Genomic DNA, 26,569 nt, shown 5'->3' with positions numbered 1-26,569 from the left:
CCTAGCCCCCCACCCCCGACAGGCCCCAGTGTGTGATGTTCCCCAGTAGTCATTCAGGAGCAGGTTGTTCAGTTTCCATGTAGTTGTGTGGTTTTGAATGAGGTTCTTAATCCTGAGTTCTAATTTGATTGCTTTGTGGTCTGAGAGACAGTTTGTTGTGATTTCTGTTCTTTTACATTTGCTGAGGAGTGTTTTATTTCCACTTATGTGGTCAATTTTAGACTAAGTGCAATGTGGTGCTGAGAAGAATGTATATTCTATTGATTTGGGGTGGAGAGTTCTGTAGATGTCTATTAGGTCTGCTTGCTCCAGAGCTGAGTTCAAGTCCTGGATATCCTTGTTAATTTTCTGTCTTGTTGATGTGTCTGATATTAACAGTGGGGTGTTAAAGTCTCCCATTATTACTGTGTGGGAGTCTAAGTCTCTTTGTAGGTCTCTAAGAACTTGCTTTATGAATCTGGGTGCTCCTGTATTGGGTACATATATATTTAGGATAGTTAGCTCTTCTTGTTGAATTGATCCCTTTACCATTATGTAATACCCTGCTTTATCTCTTTTGATCTTTGTTGGTTTAAAGTCTGTTTTATCAGAGTCCAGGATTGCAACCCCTGCTTTTTTTCGCTTTTCATTTGCTTTCTACATCTTCCACCATCCCTTTATTTTGAGCCTATGTGTGTCTTTGCACGTGAGATAGGTCTCCTGAATACTGCACACCAATGGGTCTTGACTCTATCCAGTTTGCGTCTGTGTCTTTTAATTGGGGCATTTAGCCCATTTACATTTAAGGTTAATATTGTTATGTGTGAATTTGATCCTGTCATGATGATGCTAGCTGGTTATTTCGCCTGTTAATTGATACAGTTTTTTCATAGCATCGATGGTCTTTACAATTTGGCATGTTTTTGCAGTGGCTGGTACCAGTTGTTCCTATCCATGTCTAGTGCTTCCTTCAGGAGCTCTTGTAACGCAGGCCTGGTGGTGACGAAATCTCTCAGCATTTGCTTGTCTGTAAAGAATTTTATTTCTCCTTTACTTATGAAGCTTAGTTTGACTGGGTATGAAATTCTGGGTTGAAAATTCTTTTCTTTAAGAAAGTTGAATATCGGCCCCCACTCTTTTCTGGCTTGTAGGGTTTCTGCAGAGAGACCTGCTGTCAGTCTGATGGGCCTCCCTTTGTGGGTGACCTGACCTTTCTCTCTGGCTGCCCTTAACATTTTTTCCTTCATTTCAACCTTGGTGAATCTGACAATTATGTGTCTTGGGGTTGCTCTTCTCGAAGAGTATCTTTGTGGTGTTCTCTGTATTTCCTGAATGTGAATGTTGGCCTGTCTTGCTAGGTTGGGGAAGTTCTCCTGGATAATACCCTGAAGAGTGTTTTCCAACTTGGTTCCATTATCCCTGCCACTTTCAGGTACACCAATCAGACGTAGATTTGGTCTTTTCACATAGTCCCATATTTCTTGGAGGCGTTGTTTGTTTCTTTTCACTCTTTTGTCTCTAATCTTGTCTTCTTGCTTTGTTTCACTAATTCGATCTTCAATCACTGATACCCTTTCTTCCAGCTGATCGAATTGGCTATTGAAGCTTGTGTATGCTTTATGAAGTTCTCGTATTATGGTTTTCAGCTCCATTAGGTCATTTAAGCTCTTCTCTACAGTGTTTATTCTAGTTAGCCATTCGTCTAACCTTTTTTCAAGGTTTTTAGCTTCGTTGTGATGGGTTAGAACGTGCTGCTTTAGTTTGGAGAAGTTTGTTATTACCGGCCTTTGAAGCCTACTTCGGTCAACTTGTCAAACTCATTATCCATCCAGTTTTGTTCCCTTGCTGGCGAGGAGTTGTGTTCCTTTGGAGGAGAAGAGGTGTTTTGGTTTTTAGAATTTTCTGCCTTTCTGCTCTGGTTTCTCCCCATCTTTGTGGTTTTATCTACCTTTGGTCTTTGATGTTGGTGACCTATGTATGGGGTTTTGGTGTTGATGTCCTTTTTGTTGATGTTGATGCTATTCCTTTCTGTTTGTTAGTTTTCCTTCTAACAGACAGGCCCCTCAGCTGCAGGTCTGTTGCAGTTTGCTGGAGGTCCATTCCAGATGCTGTTTGCCTAGGTGTCACCAGCGGAGGCTGCAGAACAGCAAATATTGCTGCCTGATCCTTCCTCTGGAAGCTTCGTCCCAGAGGGGCACCTGCCTGTATGAGGTGTCTGTTGGCCCCTACTGGAAGGTGTCTCCCAGTCAGGCTACCCAGGGGTCAGTGACCCACTTGAGGAGGCAGTCTGTCCGTTATTGGAGCTTGAATGCCGTGCTGGGAGAACCACTGCTCCCTTCAGAGCTGTGAGGCAGGGACATTTAAGTCTGGAGAGGCTGTCTGCTGCCTTTTGTTCAGATATACCCTGCTCCCAGAGGTGGAACCGAGAAAGGCAGTAGGCCTTGCTGAACTGCAGTGGGCTCTGCCTAGTTTGAGCTTCCCTGCCACTTTGTTTACACTGTGAGCGTAGAACCGCCTACTCAAGCCTCAGTAACGGCAGACACCCCTCCCCCCGCCAAGCTCCCGCATCCCAGGTCAATCTTAGACTGCTGCGTTAGCAGCAAGTAAGGCTCCGTGGGCATGGTACCTGCCGAGCCAGGCACGGGAGGGGATCTCCTGGTCTGCTGGTTGCAAAGACTGTGGGAAAAGCACAGTATTTGGGCAGGAGTATACCGTTCCTCCAGGTACAGTCATTCATGGCTTCCATTGACTAGGAAAGGGAAATCCCCCGACCCCTTTTGTGAGGGTGAGGTGATGCCCTGCCCTGCTTCTGCTTGCCCTCCGTGGGCTGCACCCACTGTCCAACCGGTCCCAATGAGATGAACCAGGTACCTGAGTTGGAAGTGCAGAAATCACCCATCTTCTGCATCAATCTCGCTGGGAGCTGTAGACCGGAGCTGTTCCTGTTTGGCCATCTTGGAAGTGACGACTCTTCATTTTAAAAAGCTGGTTTTCTCTCTCTCATTCAGAGGTTATACATTCTCTTGATCTATCCTCAGATTCAGTGGTTCTGTCATGTGTCATCTCCACACTGTTATTGAGCCCATCCAGTGAGTTATGTCTTTTGGTTATTGTATTTTCTAGTTCTAAAATTTTCCTTTTTTTAAAAAAATTCTGTTTCTTTTCTGAGATGTCCTATTGTTTCACTTGCTTCAAGAGAATTTATAGTTACTTGTTGAAACATTTTTCTAATGGCTACTTTGATATTTCCAACACTGGATTCATCTCACGATAAACATTTTAATGCAAGACAATATTTAAATCATGAAGAATCAATTGCTTCAATATTTGTTGTATGCCTCATGTTATGCTGAGTCCTTTATGTGGATTATCTCATTTAATATGGACCACAGTCCTATCAGGTAGTATATTTGGTGGGAGAGGCTGGTTATGCTGAAGTAACAAACGGTTCCAAAATTGTAGTATCTTAACACAACATTTATTTCTGAGTAGAATTAGTAGTGCAGGAAGAGGAAATTGAGCGATTAATAATACAGAAATGTGATCATCTTCTGTAGGGTTTTTTCTATTTATGGAACATAAACAATGTGCTATGGAATACATTGGTGATAGAACTGGAGACTAAAGCAGCTCTGCTTCATGGAGATAAGTATTTTTTAAAAAAATCCTGCGTCTCAATGGATTATGAGGTCAGGAGATCGAGACCATCCTGGCTAATACGGTGAAACCCCGTCTCTACTAAAAATACAAAAAATTAGCCGGGCATAGTGGCATGCACCTGTAATTCCAGCTACTTGGGAGGCTGAGGCAGGGGAATTGCCTGAACCTGGGAGGTGGAGACTGCAGTGAGCCGAGATTGCACCACTGCACTCCAGCCTGGGTGACAGAGTGAGACTCCATCTCAAAAAAATAAATAAAAAATAAAATCCTGCGTCTCTGAATGGGTTCTTGGTGTATTATATATTTAGAAGTATATCCCACCTTTCTCAGAAGAGTTTAGAGTATAGTACAAAGAACTTTGCAATATAAGCATCAAATTATTAGCCTAACATTTCAAGATTACAGTTGAACAGCAGAGAGAAGAATAAGAAGGGAAAAAACAGGCTAAAGAGGAGTGTTAAGGAAAGAGAAGAGCACCAAATAGCAAGTGAAGTGTTTTGAGGTCTGCTTTGTACCAGATGAGGGTTCCAGAGACCTTTGATTTGTGAACGCAACTAAATAGCTGAACTAGGCTTATTCTGCCTATAGTTTGTTCCGTTGAAGCAAAGATTGTGTGCACATTGTATTACTCAGAGCCCAGGCCAAGGCAGGTAGTTACAGAACAGCTAATTGGTGTAGGCCAGGCGCAGTGGCTCACACTTGTAATCACAGCACATTGGGAAGCTGAGGTGGGAGGATTGCTTGAGGTCACGAGTTCAAGGCCAGCCTGGGTAACATAGTGATCCTTTCTCTCTACAAAAAAAGCAAATAAAAAAAAATTGTGTTACCTCTGTCTTTACAATTTTTGTTACCATTATTAAATAAGCATGCCTCCTAAACAGATGTGCATTTAGTTCTGGATTAGTTCTTCCAAATACCAGTTAGGAGTTCTTAAATATGTTAGATGTGTAAATTTTAATAAAACTAAGTGGACTGACAAATACTTGAAATTATTTAAAATAAACCTGTATGCTATTTAGTTGAATGACAAATTAATTTTAAAATGAAATGCAATTTCTAGGTGCATCAGCCACAAAGAGAGTTCTTTTTCAGTTTTGTTAAAATGAAAACCAGTCATTGTGAGAAATCAGGAGATAGCTTTTTAAATCAGGAAATGCATCACACAAAAGTCATTTATTTATCTCACTTGGTGGGTAGAACATTATGAATCATTTATTGAAAATTAAATTGATTCTTTACATGTATTAATTTTAATAAACAGATTTATGGCAACTAATAACAAAAATGGTAATGTGCCCTGTTATGAGATTGATTGCTGAGAAAAATGGAGCATAGGGTTATAGTGTCCACATAGCTTCCACATAGCACTTGGCTTACAAACTTGCTCTTTCATTTAATGAGCTATTAATATTAACAGGTTCTGCTGATTATTGCATCATTCAGGCATGGATAAACATTCCCTTTGAAGCATATATTATAAAAATTATATGTTTGGAAACTTAGTAGAAACTTTCTGGGGGCAAGATTTTTGAATCTCTATTATGCCCCTTTCTTAGAGATTGAAGAGATGAAAACAACTCCCCTGGTATGATATATATTTGAGCAGAATTTATAATTTCACTACCTAGAAGAAAAATTATTTTAGGCAGTCCAAGATTGACTGGTTGATCATTTTATTCATTCAAAAAATATTTATTGATGACTTTTATATCCTAGATGCTAGGATACACAAGTATTTCATGAGGGAGACAGTAAACAAAAAAACTTAAATATATAATAAACCAAGTGAAATAACACTAGTTAAGGGGACTATGGAGTGGTCTGAGGAGTTGCTGTTTTATCCTGGGTGGTTAGGGAAGGCCTGTCTGTTCAGGTGACATTTGAGTAAATATTTGAGGAAAAAGTCTCATAGGTAAAAGGAAGAGCAAACACTGTGCCCAGAGGTAGGGTCATGCTGGATGTCTTCTAGGATGTGAGTGTGGCTGGAGCAGAGTGGTGGGAAATGGTGTCCAAGAAGTAATGGGCAGCTAAGAATGTTGACCCTACAGGTCAATTTCTTGTCTTTGTTGTTTTATTTTTTGTTTTTTGTTTGTTTTTGAGAAGGAGTCTTACTCTGTCACCCAGGCTGGAGCGCAGCGGCCGATCTCGGCTCACTGCAACCTCCGCCTCCCGGGTTCAAGTGATTCTCCTGCCTCAGCCTCTCAAATAGCTAGGAGTACAGGTGCATGCCACCATGCCCAGCTAATTTTTGTAATTTTAGTAGAGATGGAGTTTCACCATGTTGGCCAGGCTGTTCTCAAACTCCTGACCTCAAGTAATCCATCTGCCTCGGCCTCCCAAAGTGCTGGGATTACAGGCATGAGCCACTGTGCCCGGCCCTTGTCTTTGTTTTTTACTGTAAGCTGGAAAGCATTGGAGAGTCTTTGTTTTAGTAGGATCACTCTGGATGCTGTTTTAAAAAATGTCTAAGGAGGATAAGTAGGAATAGGGGATACCAGTGGGGAGGCTTTGTTAAAACTCTGGGCTAGACGCGATGAAGGCTGTAGTTGCTTTTTGTTTTTTAAAGTATAGCCAACAGATTTCCTGACTAAAATGTGGGCATGTAAGTGAAAGGGAACAGTCAAGGATGAGCAACTGGAACGATGGGGTTGCTGTAACTAAGGTAGGGGATGACTCTGGCTAGAGTTAGTTTTGGTGCTCAGGGTGAAGATGGTGGTGGTGGGTAGGTTGGAAGTTCTACTTTGCATATTTTAAGTTGGAGATGTCAATTAGACATCCAAGTGGAATTGTCTAGTAGACCTGAAGAAGAGTAGTTCAAGTCTGGACTGGAGGTAAGAATTTGTGACTCAGCATTTAGATGGTGTTCAAAACCATGAAACTGGATGAGATCATTTAGGGCATGAGGACAGATAAAGGGGCCTGATTCCTGGACCCTGAGGGGTGCTACCACATTTTAGAGATCTGGTAGATGAAGAGAAATCAGCAAAGGAAACAGAGAAAAGGTAACCAGTGAGGTAGGAAAAGAACCAGGAGAGAGTGGTGCCCCAGAATCCAAGGGAGGATCCCATCTCTGGATGAAGGGCACCATCATTGTGTCAAATGCTGCTGAGAGGAGGAATGAGATAAGGTCTAGGGATTCACTCTTGGATCTGCAAAAGTGAGGCCACCGGTGATTCTAAGAGCACTTGTGGTGACTTGTGGTGGTGGGGCTTGACTGGAGGGAGCTCAGGAGAGATTGAGTTGGCAAAATATCTTTGAGATGCCCTGAGAAATTCTTGTACTGTGTATTACAAAATGGTGCAATCTAGAATGGTTGTATGGGACACTTTTGTTGAGTGACTGTTAAAGGAGATAATGTGTGTTTGGCACCTTACCTGGCATTAAAAGGTATTCAGAAAGCATGCTGCTGCTGCTATTTTATTATTTTTTGTCCATATGTATGCAAGGCACTTTCGTGAGGATAGGCACCCTATCCCCAGTATCTAGTAGAGCTGCTCGTCAGTGAATGAATTGATTTTATTAATCGTCTCAACAATTATGTCAAGCTGGTGTTGTGTCCTCATTTTGGAGACGGTGAAACTAGGGCTTTGAGGAGGCCTTTGTCAAACAAAAACAAGGACCACTCCTCGCCTCCTGACTCAACCGGAGAATTGTTTTATCCCATGCCGTGTCCTCACAGGGATCAATATTTAATTTAGGAGCAAACAAATGAGAAGTTTTTTTATTTAGCTTTGAGTTTGGTTCAGAGCTTCCAACTCTTTTGTTCACCATCATTTTTATCCTCTCTGATCCTTATATTATTCTCTGTAACAGGCAGAATAATGGTTCCCCAAAGATGTCTACATCCTAATCCCTGGAACCTGTGAATATGTCATGTTACACAGCAAGGGAAAATTAAGGTTGCTAATCAGCTGACTGTAGGAGAGTGAGATTATCTGGACAGGGCCAGTATAATCCTAAGGGTCTTTGTAAATGGAAGAGGGAGGCAGGAGAAAAGGCTGTGATGTGGGAACGATTCAACCTGCCTTTGCTAGCTTTGAAGAGGGAAGAAGGGCCCACAGCCAAGGAATGCCGGCGCTTTCAGAAGCTGGAAAAGGAGAGGAAAGGGATTCTCCCCCCAGCTTCCAGGGGAGGGCAGCACTACTGACACCCTGATTTTAGCCCAGTAAGATCTGTGTCGGACTTCTAATCTACAGCACTGTACGACAACAAATTTGTGTTGCTTCACACTACTAAGTTTGTCATCATTTTTTTTACAGCAGTGATAGGAAACTAATACAGTAAATAATTTGATTGAATGACCTCGTCTCCTTAACACTTTTCATTAGGCTGCATTTCAGAGTTTTGGAAGTCAAATACATCCAGCAAGGAAAACATACAGAAAATGGTTGTGATGAAACTGCTAATACTGTGGGGAGCTGTATTTATAAAAATGTGTCTTTTCTGATGATTGTTCAAGAGTGTGTTTAAACGATCATTTCACTTGACAATTAGGGCCTGATTCTATGCTGTCAAGGCTTTAAGGCATTCCTGTCTCTGCAGACTCAAGAAATGCTATAACAAATCTAAATAGTACGAAGGTTTCTTTCATCCATGAGCTATTTCAGTTTCAGTGCAGCCGTTTTTAAATACAGAGATTCACAGGCATCCATGTCATCACAGTTCTTTACTTTAGAATATGACTGTTTTCCCCAAAGACCTGAGTAGATTAGATACGTCTCTCAGAATCGCATCAGGGAGGGATGGGAGTGGGGAAACCTCTGATAGAGCTTGAGGGTTTAGTCTGTTGTCATCATTTCCATCACCAGTGATTGGGCAGTTGTGAGGGATTTGGGCTGTCATGGGCTACTTTTAGTCTTTACAGGCATCCAGGAGAGGTTCTTGGCTAAAATAGGAGAGGGTAGCATTTCCTTTTACATTCCTAATAACAAGATTCACACTTAAATGTGTGTGAAAAAAAACTTTTTTAAATGATGTGGTAAAATAAAAAGTAATGTATCTTCATCTTTTAATAGCTTAAAACAATGAGGTAATTAGATGAGAAGTGTTACTCTTTGGTTTTATGGTCTGGTCATGTGATAGGAAGTAACTTAGAAGGGAGGCCGTGAGTTCTGCAGTGTGAAGTTGGGGTTGTAATACACATCATGGCTGTATTTTTAGTATTTGACATTCACTGGGTATTACCAGATACTGAGCTTTGTGCTTTACGTACATTTATTGCATTTAATTCTTACAAAAATCCTCTGAGGTGCAGGTTATCATTTCCTTTTCACAAAAGGCAAGGTAACCAAGGTTTTAAGTAACTAGTACAGCGTATATGCGTTGCATATGGTAGAAATGGCAAAAGAAAAATTTTAGTTTGTTTTATGACTGGCTCTTGATTATGAATTTCAGTAGGATTTTGGATAATTTTCTTTCTTTTTTTTTTTTTTTTTAAAGAAATGACATTAGTGACCTTTATTAAGATACTTGATTGTCCTTACATCTCATACCTATTTCAGCAGGGGTCTCCAACCCACCGGTCCATGTTTGCAGTGGGGCAGTGAGCATTACCGCCTGCGGTCCACCTCCTGTCAGATCAGCCACAGCATTAGATTCTCATACAAGCATGAACCCTACTGTGATCTGTGCATGCGAAGGATCTAGGTTGCACTCCTTATGAGGATCTAATGCCTGATGATCTGAGGTGGAACAATTTCATCCCCAAACCGAGACCATCACCACCACCCCCACCCTGGTGGAAAAATTGTCTTCCACAAAACCAGTCCCTGGTGCCAAAAAGGTTGGGGACCACTGTCTTACAGCAGCTTCTGGATTTTTTTTTCTGTTATTTGAATACTTCCTCCAAAAATACGATTCAGTGTGGGGATTTGTGAGGTGACTCTTCTGAGCCTTCATGAAGTGCACTTTGAGTTAATCCACAGAGGAAGCAGCCCCTAACAAGCATCTCTACTTGTTAGGAGGAAGGGAGAAAATGGAGGAGTGAATGCAGCCAGCCAGTCCTCACCCCTGTGAGGCTGGGCTGTTGCTGCCCATTTCTGTAGTGAATGGGGAAGCAAAACCAGGCACCCGGGGGAGAGGTCAATGCTGGATCTACCAGCTTTCCTTGACCCTCATCCTTACTGTTGCCCCTGGCTCCCCACTGTGGGTCGTTTCAGTGCCTCCATAGTTTCTTACTTGGGCATGTTAATTTCTGGAATCCCTCTTTCCTCTCATTTTTAGCGTGTCTTCAGGGCTGAGTTGGGGGTAGAAGGCCAGCAGCACAGGTCAGCTCTCTGTCTTGGCAGAAGCCATGTTTTGTTCTTTCTAGTCATACTGTCTTCAAATAAGACCATACCAACAAGGATCAATTTATGACGTTTTCCATTTTCTTGTCTTTTGCCTTGGCTAAAACTTCTAAGTTGGTTTTTTTTTTTTTTTTTAATTATACTTTAAGTTTTAGGGTACATGTGCACATTGTGCAGGTTAGTTACGTATGTATACATGTGCCATTCTGGTGCGCTGCACCCACTAACTCGTCATCTAGCATTAGGTATATCTCCCAATGCTATCCCTCCCCCCTCCCCCCACCCCACAACAGTCCCCAGAGTGTGATATTCCCCTTCCTGTGTCCATGTGATCTCATTGTTCAATTCCCACCTATGAGTGAGAATATGCGGTGTTTGGTTTTTTGTTCTTGCGATAGTTTACTGAGAATGATGGTTTCCAATTTCATCCATGTCCCTACAAAGGACATGAACTCATCATTTTTTATGGCTGCATAGTATTCCATGGTGTATATGTGCCACATTTTCTTAATCCAGTCTGTCATTGTTGGACAGTTGGGTTGGTTCCAAGTCTTTGCTATTGTGAATGATGCCGCAATAAACATACGTGTGCATGTGTCTTTATAGCAGCATGATTTATAGTCCTTTGGGTATATACCCAGTAATGGGATGGCTGGGTCAAATGGTATTTCTAGTTCTAGATCCCTGAGGAATCGCCACACTGACTTCCACAATGGTTGAACTAGTTTACAGTCCCACCAACAGTGTAAAAGTGTTCCTATTTCCCCACATCCTCTCCAGCACCTGTTGTTTCCTGACTTTTTAATGATTGCCATTCTAACTGGTGTGAAATGATATCTCATAGTGGTTTTGATTTGCATTTCTCTGATGGCCAGTGATGATGAGCATTTTTTCATGTGTTTTTTGGCTGCATAAATGTCTTCTTTTGAGAAGTGTCTGTTCATGTCCTTCGCCTACTTTTTGATGGGGTTGTTTGTTTTTTTCTTGTAAATTTGTTTGAGTTCATTGTAGATTCTGGATATTAGCCCTTTGTCAGATGAGTAGGTTGCGAAAATTTTCTCCCATTTTGTAGGTTGCCTGTTCACTCTGATGGTAGTTTCTTTTGCTGTGCAGAAGCTCTTTAGTTTAATTAGATCCCATTTGTCAATTTTGTCTTTTGTTGCCATTGCTTTTGGTGTTTTGGACATGAAGTCCTTGCCCATGCCTATGTCCTGACGGAGTTTTTCAAGTAAAAATGAATGAAGTTGGGAGCAGTGGCTCATGCCTGTAATCCCATTTTGGGAGGCTGAGGTGGGTGGATCACCTGAGGTCGGGAGGTCAAGACCAGCCTGGCCAACATGGCAAAACCCCACCTCCAGTAAAAATACAAAAAATCAGCCAGGTATGAAGGCCACTGAGATCGTGCCACTGCACTCCAGCCTGGGTGACAAGAGTCAAACTACATTTCAAAAACAAAAAAGACAAAACTTGAGGCCTGGCCTTCTGCTCCTCTCCAACCCCCCCTTCTCTGGGCCCAAGCCACCTTGGCTGAGGAGGGGGCGAGGTGTGAGCCCCTGCCAGGAACCCCCTGCCCGGACCAAGTACTCGGCCCCCAGGCCTGCGTTCAGTGAGGCCTCCCGTGGCGTCAGCATGTTTGTGTGGAGGAATGTGGAAGGTCACTCTGTGGCCATGTTCCCCTGGTACTCCATCCCCTTCCTCACCCCTCCCTGCAGCCACACGAGGCCCAGGAACCTGCCAGTCACTCAGTGGCCTCCAACCAGAGAAAACAACCTGCCAAGTTGGCAGCTGTTGCTCATGAGCATCCACCAGGTGGGACAGGGAGTGTTGACCCTGGGCGGCCCCCTGGAGCCACCTGCCCTGAAAGCCCAGGGCCCGCAACCCCACACACTTTGGGGGTGGTGGAACCTGGTAAAGGCTCACCTCCCACCATGGAGGAGGAGCCCTGGGCCCCTCAGGGGAGTCCCTGCTGGACAGTGAGACAGAGAATGACCATGATGATGCTTTCCTCTCCATCATGTCTCCTGACACCCAGTTGCCTCTACCACTCAGATGATGTCAGGCCCAGTCCCTCAGTGCCCTGCGCAAGGAACAGGACTCATCTTCTGAGAAGGATGGACGCAGCCCCAACAAATGGGACAAGGACCACATCCGGTGGCCCATGAGTGGCGGTCATGATCTTCAGCAAGCGGCACCAGGCCCTGGCAGGGTGCACCAGGGTCACTCCAACCAGGATATCCGGACCGTCAGCCAGATGCTGAGCGAGCGGTGGTACACCCTGGGGCCCAATGAGACGCAGAAATACCACGACCTGGCCTTCCAGGTGAAGGTGGCCCACTTGCAACAAGGACCGAAAGAAGTCCAGCTCAGAGGCCAAGCCCACAAGCCAGGGGCTAGCAGGAGTGTAACAAGGGCTCGTGGGAGCGGAGCATATCAGAGACGGGCACTGCCACTGCCCCTGGGGTGTCCTCTGAACTCCTGTCAGTTGCAGCCCAAACACTCCAGAGCTCGGATACCAAGGAGCAGCTTCTGTGGGGCAGAACAGCTGCACACAGTCAGGGAACCTGGCTCAGCCTGGCCCAAGCCTTCTCCCACAGGGGGGTACACAGCCTGGACGGCAGGGAAATAAACCGTCAGGCACTACAGGAACTGACACAGGTGGTGTCTGGCACTGCATCATACTCTGGCCCAAAGCCTTCTACTCAGTATGGAGCTCCAGGCCACTTTGCAGCCCCTGGTGAGGGAGGTGACCAGTGGGCAGCCCTGCTGCTGTCCACCTGAGCTGCTCATTCCCAGCACATGGCCAGTGAGGACATAGCGAGTGATGAGGAGCACATGGTCATCCATGAGGAGGAGGGGGTGATGATGTCATTGCTGATGATGGCTTTAGCACCACTGACACTGATCTCAAGTTCAAGGAGTGGGTGACCGACTGAGAGTGGGGACAACTCTGGGGAGGAGCCAGAGGGCAACAAGGGCTTTGGTGGGAAGGTATTTGCACCTGTCATTCCTTCCTCCTTTACTCCTGCCGCCCCTTGCTGGATCCTGAGGCCCCAGGGTCCCCCGATCCACCTGCAGCTTTTGGCAAAGTCTATGGTCCCACCCTGTGGCCACCACGCCTGGCCAAGGCCTGCTCCTCTTATCTATACCCCCTACCCCTGCAGCTGTGCCGGGGGAAAGCTGGGCAGTTTCCCTCCTCCGAGCCCCTGTACATACCATGAATTGTGGGACCTTCAGAGCTTTTCACTTTTCGGAAAATAGCTCCTGTTGGGGCTACAAGATGGAGTGTGAAGAGGGCCTTGGGCCACAGGGAGGTGCCTGTGGACTAGGGGGAGTTCATGCACCCCTTCTTTCCCCAGAGGGGCTGGACTCAGGTGAGTATGGGGGTGGGGGCTCCTGCACTTTGACACAGGCAGCGGGAGGGTTTTCTCCCCATTCCCTCTGCACTCCCAACTTGAGCTATACTTTTTAAGAAAGTGATTCACCGTGCCTTTGCCCCCTTCCCCAGAACAGAACACGTTGATCATGGGCGATATTTTTCATTGTGCCAAAAAGTTGCCATGACCGTCATTAAACCTGTTTAACACCAAATAATAAGTAAAATAAAATAAAAAATTGGGGCTTGGTGCAGAAACTCACCCCAAATAAATCACCTACCAAAATATTTACATAATGGTGGAAATATTCCAAAATTCAATATTTTGGGATTTATACACAAAATATAAACAAATTAGAGGCCAAGAGGCTGCCGGAAGGGAAAAACGGGGCCTGGGAAGGCCGTTGTGAGGAATGAGCTGGGCCTAAAGAGGCCACTGGCAGGCGGGAGCTGGGCCTGCCGAAGCGGCCGAGAGGCAGGAGCTTTGGACTCGGGAGGCCGCAATGAGGCAAGAGCTAGCTGGGCATGGAGAGTCCGCTGTGAGTCCAGGCCCATGCAGGCCTTCGAGAGGCAGGAGGCTGGGCCTGCAAAGGCCCACTGGAGGTCAAGTTCTGGGCCTGAAGAGGCCACCAAAAGTCAAAAGCGGGGCCTGGGAAGGCTGCCAAGAGCCATGAGCTGGTCTGGGCTGAAAGAGGCCACTGGGAGGCAGGAGGAGCTGGGCCTGGAGAGGCTGACTCGAGGAAGTTTTGCACCTGGAGAGGCCGCCGAGAGGACGGAGCTGGGCCCGGGGAGGCCGACTTGCTGCTCTTCCAGGCCCAATTCCAGGCTGACTTGATGACGACTTGGGCCTGCTGGGAGCTGGGCAGGAGCTGAGTCCAAAGACGTTGTTGGGAGGCCAGAGTCAGTCCTGGAGACGCAGCCGGGAGGAAGAGCTGGGCCCGGAGAGGATGCCGGGAGGCTGCAAGTGGGTCTGGAGAGGCCGATTTGAGGAGGCCTGGCCTCCGCCTCCCGCATGGCGGCCTCTGCAGGCACAGCTGTTTCTCCTGGCTGCATCTCCCACCTCCCAGCAAACAAGCTTTTTTGGCTCAGCTCCCGCCTGCGTTTGTAGACCCCGAAGTTTCTGCAACCAAGCTCTTCAGACCCACATCCCGCCTCCCAGTACCTGAATAGTCCCAGCTCCGGCTGGAGAACAGAGTCTGTAGGCCCAGCTGTTGCCTCCCAGGGGTGTCTCCAGGCCCAGCTCTCGCCCCACCGCGACCTCCCAGGCCCAAGTCCCTGCCTGCCTCCCAGCAGCCCGCGTGCGACCCTGCTCCTCCCTCACGGTGGCCTGTTGAGGCAGGGGCTCACGCCGACCTCTCTCAGCGTGGGAGGGGCCGGTGTGAGGCAAGGGCTCACGCCGACCTCTCTCAGCGTGGGAGGGGCCGGTGTGAGGCAAGGGGCTCACGCTGACCTCTGTCAGCGAGGGAGGGGCCGGTGTGAGGCAAGGGGCTCACGCTGACCTCTCTCAGCGTGGGAGGGGCCGGTGTGAGGCAAGGGGCTCACGCTGACCTCTGTCGGTGAGGGAGGGGCCGGTGTGAGGCAAGGGGCTCAGGCTGACCTCTGTCAGCATGGGAGGGGCCGGTGTGAGGCAAGGGGCTCATGTTGACCTCTCTCAGCGTGGGAGGGGCCAGTGTGAGGCAAGGGGCTCAGGTTGACCTCTGTCAGCGAGGGAGGGGCCGGTGTGAGGCAAGGGGCTCAGGCTGACCTCTGTCAGTGTGAGAGGGGCCGGTGTGAGGCAAGGGGCTCATGTTGACCTCTCTCAGCGTGGGAGGGGCCAGTGTGAGGCAAGGGCTCACGCTGACCTCTGTCAGCGAGGGAGGGGCCGGTGTGAGGCAAGGGGCTCAGGCTGACCTCTCTCAGCGTGGGAGGGGCCGGTGTGAGGCAAGGGGCTCAGGCTGACCTCTGTCAGCATGGGAGGGACCGGTGTGAGGCAAGGGGCTCATGTTGACCTCTCTCAGCGTGGGAGGGGCCGGTGTGAGGCAAGGGCTCACGCCGACCTCTCTCAGCGTGGGAGGGGCCGGTGTGAGGCAAGGGCTCACGCCGACCTCTCAGCGTGGGAGGGGCCAGTGTGAGGCAAGGGGCTCAGGTTGACCTCTGTCAGCGAGGGAGGGGCCGGTGTGAGGCAAGGGGCTCAGGCTGACCTCTGTCAGCGTGGGAGGGGCCGGTGTGAGGCAAGGGGCTCACGTTGACCTCTCTCAGCGTGGGAGGGGCCGGTGTGAGGCAAGGGCTCACGCCGACCTCTCTCAGCGTGGGAGGGGCCGGTGTGAGGCAAGGGCTCACGCCGACCTCTCTCAGCGTGGGAGGGGCCGGTGTGAGGCAAGGGCTCACGCCGACCTCTCTCAGCGTGGGAGGGGCCGGTGTGAGGCAAGGGCTCACGCCGACCTCTCTCAGCGTGGGAGGGGCCGGTGTGAGGCAAGGGCTCACGCCGACCTCTCTCAGCGTGGGAGGGGCCGGTGTGAGGCAAGGGCTCACGCCGACCTCTCTCAGCGTGGGAGGGGCCGGTGTGAGGCAAGGGCTCACGCCGACCTCTCTCAGCGTGGGAGGGGCCGGTGTGAGGCAAGGGGCTCACGCTGACCCCTCTCAGCGTGGGAGGGGCCGGTGTGAGGCAAGGGCTCACGCTGACCTCTCTCAGCGTGGGAGGAGCCAGTGTGTGGCAGGGGCTCATGCCTCTGGGCAGGGTACTAGAGGCATGGGCATCAACAGGCCACCGTGAGGGAGGAGCTGGGCCGCACGTGGGCTGCTGGGAGGCAGGCAGGGACTTGGCCCCGGGAGGCCGCCGTGGGGGCAAGAGCTGGGCCTGGAGAGGCCCCTGGGAGGCAAGAGCGGGACCTGCAGAGGCCGTTCTCCAACCATTGCTGGGCCCGTACAGGCCACCGGGCGGCAGGAATTAGGCCCAAAGAACTTGGCTGGAGAAAGTTCGGGACCTACAAAGGCGGTTGGGAGCTGGGCAGGAGTTGAGCCAAAAGAGCTTGCTTACTTGCTGGGAGGCAGGGCCGGGAGATGCCGACTTCAGGACAACTTGGGCCTGCAGAGGTCGCCGGGAGGCCCAAGCTTGGCGTGGAGGAGCCCACCGACCGGAGACCATTTGGGGCCTGCAGGTGCCATGGGAGGGCAGGAGCTCATCGTGGAGAGGCCACCGTGAGGCCTGACCTGGGCCTGGGGAGCTTGGCTTGAGGAAGCTGTGGGCCGACGAAGGACGCCAGGAGATGGGTAGGCACTGAGTCCAAAGAGGTTGTTGAGAGGCAGGAGTCGGGCCTGGAGACGCAGCCAGGAAGAGGAGCTTCGCCCAGAGAGGACGCCCGGAGGGTGCAAGTGGGTCTGGAGAGGCCGACTTGAGGAGGTTCTCAGCCCAGAGAGGCCGCCGGAAGGGAAAAGCTGGGCCTGGAAAGGCTGTTGTGAGGAATGAGCCCCATGGGCCTGAAGAGGCCACTGGCAGGCGGGAGCTGGGTGTGTAAAAGCTGCTGAAAGGTTGGGAGCTTGGCTTGGGGGGTCCACAGTGAGGCAGATGCTGGGCCTGAAGAATCTGCTGTGAGGCAGATGTTGGGACTGTAGAGGCTGACGGGAGGCAGAGGCTGGGCCTGGAGGGGCCAAGATGCAGGAGCTGGGCCTGGAGAGGCTGCAAAGAAGCATGAGCTGGGCCTGGTGAGGTCGACTTGAGAAAGCTCAGGGCCTGGAGAGAAGGCTGGGAGGTAGGAGCTGGGTCTAAAGAGGCCATTGTAACGATGGAGCTGTGCCTGTGGAGGCTGTTGTGAGGCAGTAGGCTCATCTGCGGAGACTGCCATGAGGTAGGGTATGGGCCTAAATAGGCCATTGTGAGTCATGAGCTTAGTCTGTAGAGGCTGACTGGAGAAAGTTCTGGGCCTGGAGAGGCTGCCGGGAGGTAGGAGCTGGGCCAAAAGATTTAAGCACATTTACATTTATTAGGCACTTTATTTCCATTATTACAATATATAATATATTTAATATATTAATATATTTATATATTTAATATATTAACATATTTAATATATTAATATATTTATTATATATCCAATATATAATAAAATAATTATAGAACTCACCATAATGTAGAATCAGTGGGCGTATTAAGCTTGTTTTCCTGAAACTGGATGGTCCCACCTGAGCGTGATGGGAGAAAGTGACAGATCAATAGGTATTAGATTCTCATAAGGACAGCGCAACCTAGATCCCTCACATGCACGGTTCACAACAGGGTGCATTCTCCTATGAGAATCTAATGCTGCTGCTCATCTGAGAAGGTGGAGCTCAGGCGGGAATGTGAGCAAAGGGGAGTGGCTGTAAATACAGACGAAGCTTCCCTCACTCCCTCACTCGACACCACTCACCTCCTGCTGTGTGGCTCCCTAGGGCTCCATGGCTCAGGGGTTGGGGACCCCTGCTCAAGTGCATCCAAAGCGACCCTTCCCACACCAGTCTTCATAGTGGTCAAGGGCAGCAACCACTTAGCTCCCAAGGCATGTGCCTCAGCTGGCATTTCGTCACAATCAACAGTAAGTGGTAGCTTGAGTCATTGTGAGGTCACTTCCTGGAAATCACCAGCATCCCATTTCCCACTGGCAAAGAGCTCAGCACTGCCCCCTGGGAAACCAAACCTATGCCCAAATCCCATCTGTGTGGGTTTACCTCCTGGGACCCTTCCTAACATATTAGTCAGAGTCCAATCAGGAAGCATAAACCACTCAAAAGTTTAAAGTGGTAAAATTTAATACGGAGAATTATTCATTATAACAGGTGAACAGCATAATGAGAGATTGGCTAGCACAAAGTAAAGAGAACTCTAGAGAATACAGGACTAGCCCAGGCCAGGCATGGTGGCTCATGCCTGAAATTCCAGCAATTTGAGAAGCTAATGCAGGAGGATTGCTTAAGGCCAGGAGCTAGAGACCGGTCTGGACAACACAGTGAGACCCTGTCTCTATCCAAAAAAAAGAAAAAAGTTAGCTGGGAGTGGTGGTGCACACTTGTAGTCCCAGCTACTCGGAATGCTGAAGTTTGAGCCTGGGAGGTCAAGGCTGCAGTGAGGCATGATTATGCCACTACAGTCCAACCTGGTGACAGAGCAAGACCCTGTCTCAAAGAACAAAACAACAACAACCATTTACAGACAGAAAAGAGATAGAGCTAATAAGCTAAGGAAAGATGTTGAAATGTGACAAGTAAAGTAATATGAGGTCTTTTATCTAAAATAATCAAACAAAAAATGACTTACTAAATTATAATACCCTGTGCTGGCAAAGGTGCAGTGAAATGGGCACTTTCTTATACTATGAGGGGTGTTTAAATTGTGTATAAGCCTTCCCGGGTAAAGCCTGTCAATTTTTTAAAATAATGGAGACAGGGTCTCACCATACTGCCATACTGCCTCCTCCAACTCTTGGCCTCAAGCAATCCTCCTCTCTTAGCCTCCCAAAGTGCTAAGATTATAGCTGGGAGGCACCCAAAACCCTGTCAATTTACATCAAGGGTAATGAGAATGTCCATTCACCATGACTCACAGTAATCTTACTTCTGGGGAGACAATTCAATCTAAACAAAAGGTCATCTGTACACACACAGTAGAAATCTGGGAGTAACTGAAGACAGAGTTGGTAAGTGAAATAAGAAACAGTTCTAAGAAATTAAACTATGATATCTATAGGCACCTGGTATAAAAGGTCAGTTGATGTTAGCTGCTACTTTTTTGTTGTTTTGAGACAGGGTCTCACTCTGTCACCCAGGCTGGAGTGCAGAGGCCTGATCATGACTCACTGCAGTCTCAGCCTCCCTGGGCTCAAGTGATCCTCCCACCTCAGCCTCCCAAGTAGCTGGGACTACAGGAACATGCCACCACACTAGGCTAATTCATGTATTTTTCGGTAGGGATGGTGACTCCCCCTTTGTTTCCAAGGCCTATCGCAAACTCTTGGCCTCAAGCCATCCTCCTGCCTCAGCCTCCCAAAGTGTTGTGATTACCAGTGTGAACCACCACACCTGGCCAGCTGCTACTTTTAGCAATATTATTATTATTATTCCACTCAATTAAAAATTATTATTTTCAAGGCTATGCAACAGTATGTATCCTACAGCGTAATTGTAAAAACATATACAGTGGCCGTCCCTCAGTATACAGAATTAGTTCCAGCCCCCCATCTCTACATATACCAAAATCCATGCTTACTCACGTTTCGCTGTCACCCCTCTGGAATCCACGTATACGAAAATTCCAAATATTAGTTGGGCATAGTGGCAAGCACCTGTAGTCTCAGCCACGTGGGAGGTTGAGGTGGGAGGATCGCTTCAGCCTGGAAGGTTGAGGCTGCAGTCAGCTGCGATAGCACTACTACCCTCCAGCCTTGGACAACAGAGGGAGACCCTGTCTCAGAAAAAAAAAACAAAATAAAACAGGTTAGAAATTGTAATGAGGTCTGTTGGGCAAAATTCCATATAAGCAAAGTATAAATTAGTAAAGCAAATCGTGATAAATTAGTACGATTGACTTTCTGGAGTTTCTGACAATAAAAGTAAGGAAAATGCACAACACAAAGACAGAGAGTAAAAAGAAATTAGGAAAGCATTCTACATGTTTAATAGGAAGACACTGGCTGTGTTCATGCAGCGGCAGTATGTCGTGACATGACATACCTTGGAGAGAAGTTAACAGATGAGGAAGTTGATAAATCATCAGAGAAGCAAAATACTGGTAGCGACACTCAAGTAAACCATGAAATTTCCATAACTTATGTCAGCAAAGTGGGAATATTGTACAGTGTGTGTTGAAGTTCCTATACAACATTGTTTATCTGCCGTTTGTTTGTTTGTAAGGAATGTATATACTAAAAGTTCTTCTTGCTGTCAAAAGAATATGTGTGAATAAGTCATTTTAACTTATTCTTCTGTTTTTCTTTTATCTTCCTGCCATCATCCCACAGCCTTACTTTAGAAATTTTTTCTTTAGAAAATTGAACAAGTGCTCCTTGTGGTGGCACATACCTCTAGGATGGGAGGCAGGGGTGGAAGGGTCACTTGAGGCCATTAGTTTGACACCAGCCTGGCCAACAAAGTGAGACCCCATGTCTACAAAACAATTTAAAAATTAGCCAAGTATCGTCATGTATACCTACAGTCCCAGCTGCCTCAACTTATGGAGAAACTTCAGGGCCTGGAGAGAAGGCTGGGAGGCAGGGGCTGGGTCTAAAGAGGCCATTGTAACGATGGAGCTGTGCCTGTGGAGGCTGTTGTGAGGCAGTAGGCTCATCTGCGGAGACTGCCATGAGGTAGGGTATGGGCCTAAATAGGCCATTGTGAGTCATGAGCTTGGTCTGTAGAGGCTGACTGGAGAAAGTTCTGGGCCTGGAGAGGCTGCCGGGAGGTAGGAGCTGGGCCAAAAGATTTAAGCACATTTACATTTATTAGGCACTTTATTTCCATTATTATAATATATAATAATATATTTAATATATTAATAAATTTAATATATTAATATATATAATAAATATATTTAATATATTTATATAATAAATATATTAATACATAATAAATATATTTAATATATTAATATATATAATAAATATATTAATACATAATAAATGTATTTATATATTAATATATATAATAAATATATTTAATATATTTATATATAATAAATATATTTAATATATTAAATATATAATAAATATATTTAATATATTAAATATATAATAAATATATTTAATATATTAATATATAATAAATATATTTGATATATTAATATATATAATAAATATATATATTATATATCCAATATATAATAAAATAATTATAGAACTCACCATAATGTAGAATCAGTGGGCGTATTAAGCTTGTTTTCCTGAAACTGGATGGTCCCACCTGAGCGTGATGGGAGAAAGTGACAGATCAATAGGTATTAGATTCTCATAAGGACAGCGCAACCTAGATCCCTCACATGCACGGTTCACAACAGGGTGCATTCTCCTATGAGAATCTAATGCTGCTGCTCATCTGAGAAGGTGGAGCTCAGGCGGGAATGTGAGCAAAGGGGAGTGGCTGTAAATACAGACGAAGCTTCCCTCACTCCCTCACTCGACACCACTCACCTCCTGCTGTGTGGCTCCCTAGGGCTCCATGGCTCAGGGGTTGGGGACCCCTGCTCAAGTGCATCCAAAGCGACCCTTCCCACACCAGTCTTCATAGTGGTCAAGGGCAGCAACCACTTAGCTCCCAAGGCATGTGCCTCAGCTGGCATTTCGTCACAATCAACAGTAAGTGGTAGCTTGAGTCATTGTGAGGTCACTTCCTGGAAATCACCAGCATCCCATTTCCCACTGGCAAAGAGCTCAGCACTGCCCCCTGGGAAACCAAACCTATGCCCAAATCCCATCTGTGTGGGTTTACCTCCTGGGACCCTTCCTAACATATTAGTCAGAGTCCAATCAGGAAGCATAAACCACTCAAAAGTTTAAAGTGGTAAAATTTAATACGGAGAATTATTCATTATAACAGGTGAACAGCATAATGAGAGATTGGCTAGCACAAAGTAAAGAGAACTCTAGAGAATACAGGACTAGCCCAGGCCAGGCATGGTGGCTCATGCCTGAAATTCCAGCAATTTGAGAAGCTAATGCAGGAGGATTGCTTAAGGCCAGGAGCTAGAGACCGGTCTGGACAACACAGTGAGACCCTGTCTCTATCCAAAAGAAGAAAAAAGTTAGCTGGGAGTGGTGGTGCACACTTGTAGTCCCAGCTACTCGGAATGCTGAAGTTTGAGCCTGGGAGGTCAAGGCTGCAGTGAGGCATGATTATGCCACTACAGTCCAGCCTGGTGACAGAGCAAGACCCTGTCTCAAAGAACAAAACAACAACAACCATTTACAGACAGAAAAGAAATAGAGCTAATAAGCTGAGGAAAGATGTTGAAATGTGACAAGTAAAGTAACATGAAGTGTTTTGTCTATTTAAAATAATCAAACAAAAAATGACTTACTAAATTATAATACCCTGTGCTGGCAAAGGTGCAGTGAAATGGGCACTTTCTTATACTATGAGGGGTGTTTAAATTGTGTATAAGCCTTCCCGGGTAAAGCCTGTCAATTTTTTAAAATAATGGAGACAGGGTCTCACCATACTGCCATACTGCCTCCTCCAACTCTTGGCCTCAAGCAATCCTCCTCTCTTAGCCTCCCAAAGTGCTAAGATTATAGCTGGGAGGCACCCAAAACCCTGTCAATTTACATCAAGGGTAATGAGAATGTCCATTCACCATGACTCACAGTAATCTTACTTCTGGGGAGACAATTCAATCTAAACAAAAGGTCATCTGTACACACACAGTAAAAATCTGGGAGTAACTGAAGACAGAGTTGGTAAGTGAAATAAGAAACAGTTCTAAGAAATTAAACTATGGTATCAATAGGCACCTGGTAAAAGGTCAGTTGATGTTAGCTGCTACTTTTTTGTTGTTTTGAGACAGGGTCTCACTCTGTCACCCAGGCTGGAGTGCAGAGGCCTGATCATGACTCACTGCAGTCTCAGCCTCCCTGGGCTCAAGTGATCCTCCCACCTCAGCCTCCCAAGTAGCTGGGACTACAGGAACATGCCACCACACTAGGCTAATTCATGTATTTTTCGGTAGGGATGGTGACTCCCCCTTTGTTTCCAAGGCCTATCGCAAACTCTTGGCCTCAAGCCATCCTCCTGCCTCAGCCTCCCAAAGTGTTGCGATTACCAGTGTGAGCCACCACACCTGGCCAGCTGCTACTTTTAGCAATATTATTATTATTATTCCACTCAATTAAAAATTATTATTTTCAAGGCTATGCAACAGTATGTATCCTACAGCGTAATTGTAAAAACATATACAGTGGCTGTCCCTCAGTATACAGAATTAGTTCCAGCCCCCCATCTCTGCATATACCGAAATCCATGCTTACTCACGTTTCGCTTGTCACCCCTCTGGAATCCACGTATACGAAAATTCCAAATATTAGTTGGGCATAGTGGCAAGCACCTGTAGTCTCAGCTACTTGGGAGGTTGAGATGGGAGGATCGCTTCAGCCTGGAAGGTTGAGGCTGCAGTCAGCTGCGATAGCACTACTACCCTCCAGCCTTGGACAACAGAGGGAGACCCTGTCTCAGAAAAAAAAACAAAATAAAACAGGTTAGAAATTGTAATGAGGTCTGTTGGGCAAAATTCCATATAAGCAAAGTATAAATTAATAAAGCAAATCGTGATAAATTAGTACGACTGACTTTCTGGAGTTTCTGACAATAAAAGTAAGGAAAATGCACAACACAAAGAGAGTAAAAAGAGATATTAGGAAAGCATTCTACATGTTTAATAGGAAGACACTGGCCATGTTCGTGCAGCGGCAGTATGTCGTGACATGACATACCTTGGAGAGAAGTTAACAGATGAGGAAGTTGATAAAAATCATCAGAGAAGCAAAATACTGGTAGCGACACTCAAGTAAACCATGAAATTTCCATAACTTATGTCAGCAAAGTGGGAATATTGTACAGTGTGTGTTGAAGTTCCTGTACAACATTGTTTATCTGCCGTTTGTTTGTTTGTAAGGAATGTATGTACTAAAAGTTCTTCTTGCTGTCAAAAGAATATGTGTGAATAAGTCATTTTAACTTATTCTTCGTTTTTCTTTTGTCTTCCTGCCATCATCCCACAGCCTTACTTTAGAAATTTTTTCTTTAGAAAATTGAACAAGTGCTCCTTGTGGTGGCACATACCTCTAGGATGGGAGGCAGGGGTGGAAGGGTCACTTGAGGCCATTAGTTTGACACCAGCCTGGCCAACAAAGTGAGACCCCATGCCTACAAAACAATTTAAAAATTAGCCAAGTATCGTCATGTATACCTACAGTCCCAGCTACCTCAACTTACGGAGAAACTTCAGGGCCTGGAGAGAAGGCTGGGAGGCAGGAGCTGGGTCTAAAGAGGCCATTGTAACGATGGAGCTGTGCCTGTGGAGGCTGTTGTGAGGCAGTAGGCTCATCTGCGGAGACTGCCGTGAGGTAGGGTATGGGCCTAAATAGGCCATTGTGAGTCATGAGCTTGGTCTGTAGAGGCTGACTGGAGAGAGTTCTGGGCCTGGCGAGGTTGCCGGGAGGTAGGAGCTGGGCCAAAAGATTTAAGCACGTTTACATTTATTAGGCACTTCATTTCCATTATTACACTGTAATATATAATAAAATAATTATAGAACTCACCATAATGTAGAATCAGTGGGCGTGTTAAGCTTGTTTTCCTGAAACTGGATGGTCCCACCTGAGCGTGATGGGAGAAAGTGACAGATCAATAGGTATTAGATTCTCATAAGGACAGCGCAACCTAGATCCCTCACATGCCCGGTTCACAACAGGGTGCGTTCTCCTATGAGAATCTAATGCTGCTGCTCATCTGAGAAGGTGGAGCTCAGGCGGGAATGTGAGCAAAGGGGAGTGGATTTGAAAAAAGCAGAAGTGATTGTTGGCACCTGTGTGTTGTTTCCTGCTGATGATGGGAATGTTTCTCTTATTTCATTGCTCCATATCATGTTGACTTCTGATTTCAAACGGTCATTTGTGGCTCTTCATTCTTAGCTCTTCTGTAAAGAAACCTTTTTATTTACTGAAAGCTTTTTTAAGATCAGAAACAAGTGTTGAACTTTATAAATGCTGTCTGCAGTGTCTGTCAGGATGGCCCTGCGTTTTCTTTTTCCTCTGACTTATCAAATGACGTCAGATTTCCTAATACTCAGTCTTTGTGTTTTTGCAATATTTGATCTTACATGTTTTTTATTAATATATGCTGGGTTTGATTTATGATATTTAGACTTTCTACATTTACATTTCTACATGAGATGACAGAATTTTATGTATATTTTTTGTTGTTTTTGGTGTACTGTTTGGGAGTTTTGATATCATGGTTATCAAAATGAATTTGGAAGTTTTTGTATTTGCCTCTTATGGGGCAGCTTAAATAAGTTGGGAATTTTCCATTCTTTGAAGGTTTTTAATAGAACTTGCCACTAAAACAGCCTGAGCCATGTGCCTTTCTGCATGAGATAGATAGTACTTTAATGGCTTTTATTTTCTCACTGTTTTTTTGTGTGTCTCATATTCAATTTGTCTGTAAAAGGTATTAATGCTTGGACTTACTATTTTTTTTCTGGTTTATTAATTCATTTTAGCTTTACTTTTGTTAGTTTTCTCTGGTCCCTGCAGTGCCCACCTTCCTGCTATTAGAGGTCCTTTGGTCCTGCACTGCTTAAGGCTGGACTCCCAGACCATGGAGGGCACTGCCCAGGTGATAGAGGTTTAGAGTCTCAGCCTGTGGAAGAAAGATGTAGAAAGATGGTGGTCAGGGCTAAAATGTGTGAGGATTGGAGATACAGTGGGCAGAGGCTGCAAGCATAGTTCTCCTTCTGGAAAAGAGTAGCTAAGGGGTATACCCGGGCAGGGGTCGGCTCTGTGAGGCTGGGGCAAGCTCAGCCCCAGTCTTGGGCACAGAGGGTTGGTGGGAGAGCTAGAAATCATCTGAATACCTTTTGTTCAGGTGGGTTATGTTTCTTGAAACAAATCAGAATATGTCAGGAATTTAGATTCAACAAATGTGTCAGTTTCTCCTTGATTTTGGTAATCATTTTAATGCTTACTGCTATAGTGAGTTTTTATCTTTATCTAATTTTTCTTGGAAATTATTGAGAAACTGGTAGAGGCTTTGGTGGGGGTGGTTAGCAAGTTGCTTCTTTGCACTTGGCTTATGGAATGTGCAATTGGAAATGCTCGACAGGCATTTAATCTCCTCTCAAACAAAATAATTCGAAGAGCTTCAGCATTTTCCTTTTTCGTATAACAACATAGATTTATTAGAAATAAGTGTAAGTTTTTGTGACAACTGAGTTTGCAGGACCTCTATTTGCTTCTACTGCTAGAAGATGATATAGTTCCACTTCTATAAATTTATCTATAATTCTAGTTTACAGTATTTCAAAATTGCCAGCCCTTTCCTTCTGTTTGGTGCCTCTACCTCCCTGCTCCCCCTTTTACCCCTCCTTCTCTGTGTCTGCGAAGTAACACATAGTTTAGATGATCTCTGAGGTTCCTTTGGTTAATATTCTATGATTTGGATTTCCTGTGTGGAAATCTAAATGAGAATGTCTTAGAAAAGCTGCTTACCAAACCTGGTCTGCTGTTACTACATACGTTTGTTTTCACTGGTCTTTATTAGGCACCCACAGTTC

At 46.0% G+C, this 26,569-nt stretch overlaps 2 protein-coding genes across 12 annotated transcripts in view; one reads left to right on the top strand and one right to left on the bottom strand.

Moving 5' to 3' along the window:
- The window catches only part of VPS41 (VPS41 subunit of HOPS complex), a 198,690-nt gene that overhangs the window by 20,258 nt on the left and 151,863 nt on the right, over window positions 1-26,569 (top strand). The gene's annotated exons all lie outside the window — the stretch shown is intronic.
- Window positions 15,824-24,765, bottom strand: LOC101148271 (uncharacterized). 10 transcript variants are annotated; one of them, XR_010134642.1, is made up of 7 exons: window positions 24,555-24,741; window positions 24,229-24,461; window positions 21,147-21,204; window positions 20,456-20,714; window positions 19,521-19,711; window positions 17,400-17,457; window positions 15,842-16,861 (listed from the first exon to the last, which is right to left on the bottom strand). XR_010134642.1 is itself a non-coding variant. In XM_063708480.1 (3 exons), the coding sequence occupies exons 1-3, from the start codon at window positions 17,746-17,748 to the stop codon at window positions 16,348-16,350; spliced, it is 639 nt and encodes a 212-aa protein (XP_063564550.1). In that variant the 5' UTR covers window positions 17,749-18,536; the 3' UTR covers window positions 15,824-16,347. The 10 variants fall into 10 exon arrangements, 1 of the variants encoding a protein (XP_063564550.1); XR_010134644.1 differs by lacking the exon at window positions 15,842-16,861 and adding an exon at window positions 16,871-17,225 and having other exon boundaries at window positions 24,219-24,461; window positions 24,555-24,745; XR_010134643.1 differs by lacking the exon at window positions 15,842-16,861 and adding an exon at window positions 16,871-17,225 and having other exon boundaries at window positions 19,517-19,711.

This window comes from Gorilla gorilla, chromosome 6 (assembly GCF_029281585.2).
Source record: "Gorilla gorilla gorilla isolate KB3781 chromosome 6, NHGRI_mGorGor1-v2.1_pri, whole genome shotgun sequence".
Lineage (NCBI taxonomy): Eukaryota > Metazoa > Chordata > Mammalia > Primates > Hominidae > Gorilla > Gorilla gorilla.
This window is presented reverse-complemented; position numbering and strand designations above follow the sequence as displayed.